Below are 7,771 nucleotides of genomic sequence, written 5' to 3' on the forward strand. Positions count from 1 at the left end.
TGAATATATATATATATATATATATATATATAATATATATATATATCATCATTATCTTCATCATCATCGTTTAGCATCTGCTTTCCATGCTGGCATGGGTTGGACGGTTCAACTGGGGTCTGGGAAGCCAGAAGGGTACACCAGGCCCAGTTTGATCTGGCAGTGTTTCTATGGCTGGATGCCCTTCCTAACGCCAACCACTCCATGAGTGTAGTGGGTGCATTTTACGTGCCATATATATATATATATATATTATATATATATATATATATATATATATATATATCATCATCATTTGGAGAAAAGTTTTTTCTCAAAGAGTTAAGATTGAGAAAAGAACCTTTTTAGAAATGCTGGTGCGTTTATGCCCCTGTAACTTAGCAGTTTGGCAAAAGAATAAGTCCTGTCATCAATTTGCTCGACTAAAGGTAGTGCTCCAGCATAGCTGCAGTCAAATGACTGAAACAAGTAAAAGAATAAAAGCATATATACATATATTTGGAGCGTTTTGGAAATTCTTTGATATATAAGGTTGTCCCAAAAGTTCATAGAAAGTCTTGGAAAATAATAGTCTGTATTTTGAGGAATAATTTTTGTTGTTTTTGTTAGTACTTGGCGAGTAAAAATTCAATTTTTGCAAGTGTTTACGAACTTTTGGGACAACCTAATAGTTATAATATTTGGAGAGAAGACTTTTTCTCAAAGAGTTAAGATTGAGAAAAGAACCTTTTTAGAAAGTCAAAAGACACTAACTTTTGGGAAGAGATTTCACAAAATGTGTGTGGCTTTTGCTTTTATAGATGTGCAAGCGCTTTCAGTTCTTAACATTTTCAAGCACATGTTATTACATATAGTCGAAGTTGTTTTCAGTAAAATTGTTGTTGACTATTTCCAGTTTAGTTTCTGACTCCGAAATATACTTTTGCCTTCCGGAGAAGGTCGTTCTCTTCATTTGTTTAAGAAGAGGGAAAATTGTAAATTTTCCTTGTGCACAGGTGTCCAAATAATTGCTGCATGGTATGCATCTAAGTGCGGGATGTTTTATTTGATGGCTGTGCACCTGGTTGGTTAGTTTCGTTTTTGTTTCCCCAATATAATGTTCGTTGCATTGTGAGCATGTGATACAATATACCAGGTTTTTGCTTTTACAGTTCATATTTGTATTCACCTTTAATTTTTTCCATTCTTAAATTTTTTGGCCGGTCCCTATTCTATTAAATCACATGTCCCACATCAGGGGCCTTCACATTTGGTAACTTGCATCATTTCTTCCTCTGATGCAAATTTTGCTTTGGTTAGAAGTTTCTTAAGATTTGGTGGGTGTGTTCCTTTTTGTATGGGAAGGATGGCAAAATCTGAAGTTTAAATATTGGCGTGTGTCTGTGTTTTTGTGATAGAGGTTAGTTGTTATAATCTCATTCTTTTTAATTATTAAGATGTCAAGGAAGGGGAGTTCCCTTTTATTCATTTTCATAGTGAATTGGATTGATCCATGGACGCTATTTATTATTCCACTTCATGTTCTCTACCTCTTCCCCTTAAAATTTACTTCTCTTTGTATAATATTCTTCTCATGGCTTTTTATTTTCTCTCTCCCCACTCCTTCTACATCTACAATAACTCTGTCCCTTATTAATCAGCTCACTCTGTCTTTATCTAATTTCTTGATGTGAAGATTTGTCAGGAATTGCATTTGCCATTCAGCCTTAGGTATTCATGTATCAGGGTTCATATCTGTCGATAATATTTGCATAGAGGCACAGGCATGGCTATGCGGCAAGATGTTTGCTTCCCAACCACATGGTTCCAGGCTGACCAAAACCATGTGACTGAAAGAAGCCTGTTGTATATATGTATGTGTATATTTCTATGCATGTGTGTCATTGTGTTTGTCCCCACCTCCACTGTTTGATGACCAGTGTTGGTTTGTTTACATTCCTGTTACTTAGTGGTTCAGCATAAGAGACCGACAGAATAAGTATCAGGCTTGAAAAAAAAATTTATGAAGTCAGTTTATTCATCTAAAAGAACCTTCAAGGTGGTGCCTCAGCATGGTTGCAGCCCAATGACTTGAACAAGTAAAATATAAAAGTTAAAAGAAAGATTAAATGCTTTTTAGTCATTTTAACTCATTTTGTTCACCTGTTTGCATAGGTATTACAATATCAAACATTCACTGAATATTTGATAGATATATGTTATATAAATGCATTCCTTACACCTATAATTGTTTGTCCATCTTTCATGATTGATATCTGCTTGAACTTTGTCTTTCTTCTAGCCTACTCATCTGCTTCTAGAGTAATCTGTCCAAATTAAGAAGTTGGAATTTAAGAATTGGTGCCTGTCTATTCTACACTTTCACAAGCATATTTATGCCCCTGTGTGTATGTGTGTGTACTCACACATTAACTTCTTTAAATTTAAAAACATTGCATAAAATAAATATTTATACAACTCTATTTTTTCCATGTGTATGTTATATATAAATATGTATATCTTCTAAAAACTGTTACATTGATTCTGTATTTATATTTCAACAATAAAGGTTTCTGTAAATTCCTTGGATAAAGCTGGATGTACTCCACTTCATTGGGCTGCTCATGGTGGACATTCTCATTGCATGGAGTCACTTCTTAATGTCAGCAACATAGAAATTAACGTTCAGGTTTGTTGATTAAAAGATTATTTTTGCTCTAAAGAATTCTTTCTAGTTTCCTATTATTTATATAGAAATATCTTTCAATAAAGATGTATCTGTTATCCATAACATAGGTTTCTGTGTTTCTGTCAGTAAACTTCATAGTGGGACATCTAGTCATGTCAGGAAGATGCTGTTGATGATGATGATGTTGATGATTTTAAGGGTCTTAGCATGCTCATTGCTCACTTACCTTCAGTAGCAGATCATTTGTGAAATTCCCCTAACTCTCACTGCCTCACATAAGATCTTGTATGCTCATTATATTACCGGTATAAAACTCGCACATGGTCTTCAAAGCTTCGTGGAAGCCTACAAGAACTATAAGCTAAGCAAATTTATTTATTTAATTTACTATATTTTCTTTTTTTCTTCAGCCTTTGCTCCCCTTAAACATGTGACTGTTTAATTGTTAAATTTGGTTAAATTTTCTCTCTCTTCCTTTCTTTCCTTATGTAGTTGAATGGATATAATCTCTCCATTTTCTATCGATAGGTGAATAACTTCCTATCAAATTTTAGTTCTCTCTTTTCCTCTCTGATATTATGGATAATAGATATATCTCTATTGAAAGACAAATAATTTCCAACTTCGGTCAGTAAACTTTATAGTAATGTAATCTCAACTGAATCCCTTTTTCATTCCCTTTTTCACTCCCACTACCACCACCACCACCACCACCACCACCACTGCAAAGGTGACTTGAGTCCATGTGCACATACTGATTGCTTATGCATGCTTGTTTTCCCAATCATGAGCATATACATAAACTATGGATATATATCTGTGCACTTATTTGTAATGTATGTGTATGTAAATTTACATTTATTTGCATGTAAGTGTATTCCCACAAAGGTTTTCTGGGACTGAGGGAAACTGGAACTGCAATCATAACATTACTTTTCACACTAGGCACAAGGACCAGCTGCCTCCTGGCATGTGACCCCAAAAATCTTTTTCTGTTCAGAAGCTGAAAACATCCCCCCAACCTTCTTCCTAGGTCTACAAACTCAGATCTGCCACAGTCAACATTGGCACAATGAAAGGGAGGTCTGGAGAAATTTGAAATGCTTGAGCAGTGACATGAAGATGTATACTGTGTGCAAGAGATACAATGGAGGGAAATCTCAGCTTGACAGCTTACAGACAGATATAAATACAAGTTTTTTCTGGGTAGGCAGCAGTGATGGTCTAGGTAGCATGAATATTTTACTCGCAGAGAAATAGGTACACAAGGTGATTGAGGTAGTCAGAGTATGTCAGGATTATTAAGCTAAGAATAGCCTTTTCATTGTAACAGTGTCAGTTATCTCTGTTTGTGCTCTGCACACTGGACTTGTAGGTACTCAGAAGGACCACTTCTACAAGTCCTTTCTGAGGAGTACCTCGATGGTGAAACATAACAGTGTTCTCATTGTGGCAGGAGACTTCAGTGGACATGTTGGAAGACACCCCGATAGATTTCAGGGTGTAAATGGACGCTATGGCTTTGGATCTAGAAATGAGTAAACAAGTCTGCTGGAGTTTTGTAATGCTCATAGCTTATTAGTCTACAACACAAAATTCAGGAAAGCTGCCAACCATTTGATCACTTATCAATCTGGTGGTCACACTATCCAGATTGACTACATCCTCACCAGACACAGAGACAGGTGTATACTTGCAAATGCAAAATCTTTCCCAATTGAAGAATGTACAACTCAACATAAGCTAGCGGTTTATAACTTCAGGTTTAGGGCCAGAAGAATTCAGACACAAGCCAATATAGAAAAAGAGGTTGCGGAAGCTCAAGGATCTTGAGTAGAGATTTAGAGATGTTCTTAATGAAGCCTTTGATTTGATGGAAGAAGTGATTGAGACATATAATGTAGTGGGCAACAGGAAATTCCTACAAGACAATCTACTGAGGGTGACAGACCAAATCTGTTGTTAGAGCAAAGCCTCTGCCAGACCAAGGGTGACATGGTGGTGGAACAGTGATGTTGACAGGGCCATAACAGAGAAGGTCTGGAAAGGATGGAAAAGTAGGGGTGTCATATCTGAATCATATCTGAAAACTAAAAAGGAAGCTAGATATCAGGTTTATCTAACTAGTGCAGAAAACAGAAAGGAAGAGGTTTGCCAGTGTCCTACAGCACGAGGATTAGAGACTTGGGGTGTTCTGGATTGTTAGATAGTGTCAGAGAGAAACAAGGTGTTGTGGAAGAGAAATGTGTATGGCTGGATAATTGTATTCTTGCACTTAGAGATTCAGACAAGAAAGTGCTGTGGAGTTACTATGCAAGGCTATTGAATGTGGAGAATGAATGAGATAAAGGGATTCTTCCTCATAAACCCAACAGATGTTGAAGTAGTTTGTTGATGGAGAGATAGGGTGGGAATAGCCTGAAGAGTTGAAATGGTGAGTCACATGATTGGATATTGAGTAGGTGTTCCAGCATGACATTCTTGTTCACTAACCAACTGGGGTAGCAAGGTTTTTGTATGGAGACATGGTTGCTACGAATGTAAAACTCAGTAACCTGTAAATGGCAAAGTCAGCCTTGGCATAAAGCAGTAGTTCTCAACGTTTTAATCATAGTTTAACTCTGAAGGGGATGTAAAAAATTTAGCAACATGTTTGTTATACCAGTAAGCCATGGATATAAGGGTTATAACACAATGCTTACTGCAAACAAAAACAGAGGAATAATTTGAATAATTTTTTTTTTGTTCAAAATAACTTTTAATTTAAATATAAAATAAAAAGGTACTAGGATTATTGATTTTCCAGAATGGGTCACAATGCTAAAGGTTGGGAACTGTTGGCATAAAAAGATATCTTTATTTGACATACCATTTTTGTTCCTTTCTTTATATAATCACAATTTCTCTCTCTCTCTCTCTCACAGACACACACACACCACACACACACTGGCTTCTGTATACTTTCCATCTACCAAATTTCATTCACATGGTTTTGGTAGACCTGAAATTATGTTTAAAAGAAACATGTCCAAAATGCTAAACTAGAGTCAAATTTGAAATGATGTGTTTGAGAAGTTAACTTTTTAACCACATAGCTGTACCTGTGGGTAAATTTTATTATTTGAGTGATCTAATTCATGCACATAACAAAGATAGAAAAAATTGCAAGAGTTTGTGTTTTGTCGATTAAAGTTCAATGGCAAATGAAAAAGTATGAGGTATGATTTGACCACTTGTTTCAGTAATGTATCCAACCTAGATGAAAAACTTCATACTTTGATTTACTTCTGCTTAGTATATGGATTTAATTTTACATTACATTGAAAATCATTCTAAAACTGTATTATATATCGGGTATCAAATTTAATTGTTCACATCCTATCAGTGTCCAGCATAAGTAAACTTAGCTTTTCTACATATGAAAATAAAATAAATTTTAATATTTTAATAAATCAAGCTAAATGACACTTAACAGGGTGAAATTATATTTTCAATGTTTGGTTATCATGTTCTTTTTCTGAATTATAACATTAGAATAACTTTACAACAAGAATAAATGAATATTTTTTTAGATGGAATTAACTTCTTTGCTTTATTGTATCATACGTAATTATTTTATGTACTGTTTATTAAATCGAAATTTCTATGTGTTTACAAACTACTGCAGATATTTTGTATTTCATATCATCACCACTATTTTTCCTTTCCATTTTATCCTTTATTTTGGCTTGTTACAGATTAATCTTAAACAAATCTTTTTATCATAACCAGAATAAACTTGGTGATACACCACTTCACTCAGCTGCATGGAAAAGGCATATTACAGCTGTGAAAATGTTATTGGACAAAGGTTTGTTGATGTCTTTTTTAATAATATTTTTGCAGAACATTATAAATAAATGGTAGGAACTCCATATGGTGTACCCAGTGCAAGCTATGGTCACATAAGAGGTGCATTGGTATTACAGAAAGGTTAACAGAAAGTAGTCTTTGTGTTTGGAAGATGTGCAGTAAATATTGAAGGATGCACAGATACTATACTTCTTCAAATGTATGGTGGTGGTGGGGGGGGAGTCCTTAGAAGTATGGATAACTTCTGTTGCCTAGGCAACCAAGTTAGTAGTGGAGGAGGAAGTTCTGAAAGTATGGTTGCTAGAATAAGAATTGGCTGAGCAAAGTTCAGAGAGCTACTGCCTTTGTTAGTTACAAATGTCCTCTCCCTCAGAGTAAAAGGCAGATTGTATGATGCCTGTGTACATATGTTGCAAGGCAATGAGACATTGGTTATGACTTCAGAGGACATGCTAAGGCTTGAAAGAGGTGAAGCCAACATTTTCCACTGGATGGGTAATTTCAATGTGCATACATGACAGAGCATTATGTGTGTAAGAGATAAGGAGGGCACTGAATTGAGCCATGCATCACTATTTGGCTGCAAGGTGGGATGGTGGAAAGCAAGTAATGTCACTAACTGCTTCAGGGTGAACTTTCATTTGATGTCATCCCAGCTGTGTTGGACATCTATATTCTGGGGCATGGTGAGCCCATTAGTGTCAATCAGCAAGGGCTGATTCCAGTACATGGGGCACATCAGGTTCAGCTAACCCATGAAGTATCTCAACGAGGAGGGTGCAGCTGGAGGAGACTAAGGAGAGATGGTCCAGCAGAGCTAGGTTCACTGTTGAACAAAAATCAAGGCCACTGAATTTAGTGCATAGTTTAACCTGTTGCCAGCTGGTTATATTGTATAAGATGGTTCTGAAACCCATCTTCCTCTTTTTCTGCCTTTCTTCAGAAAACAAGATTTTCTCCTAAACAAAACAAAAAAAAAAACATTTGCTCTTGGATTTATATTTAAAAAATGATGAAATATTCTGCTTTTATATTTTGGGTCAACTTGACTTATGAATGCAAGTGCCAGAAAGAATTATCCAAAATTATAACTGCATCCTTTTTCTTAATATATATATATATTACATATACAGGAGTGGCTGTAAGGTTAATATATCTAATAATGTTAATTAATGAAATTATTGTATACAGTGCTCAGCTGCACCACAACTTGTCAAACAGTGCTTATAAAGTATATGCAGTAATGTACAA

General features: G+C 35.5%; 1 protein-coding gene across 1 annotated transcript in view; it reads left to right on the forward strand.

The window, feature by feature from the left end:
- Positions 1 to 6,589, forward strand: part of LOC115228098 (osteoclast-stimulating factor 1) — a 50,190-nt gene extending 43,601 nt beyond the window's left edge. Inside the window, exons 4-5 of the mRNA XM_029798764.2 lie at positions 2,549 to 2,668; positions 6,440 to 6,589. Of these exons, the coding sequence (XP_029654624.2) occupies positions 2,549 to 2,668; positions 6,440 to 6,574 (255 nt within the window). The 3' untranslated portion in view covers positions 6,575 to 6,589. The remainder of the gene's footprint in view (positions 1 to 2,548; positions 2,669 to 6,439) is intronic.
- The last annotated feature ends 1,182 nt before the right edge of the window (positions 6,590 to 7,771 follow it).

The sequence above is a fragment of the Octopus sinensis genome, unplaced genomic scaffold (assembly GCF_006345805.1).
Source record: "Octopus sinensis unplaced genomic scaffold, ASM634580v1 Contig09403, whole genome shotgun sequence".
NCBI classification, from domain to species: Eukaryota; Metazoa; Mollusca; class Cephalopoda; order Octopoda; family Octopodidae; genus Octopus; species Octopus sinensis.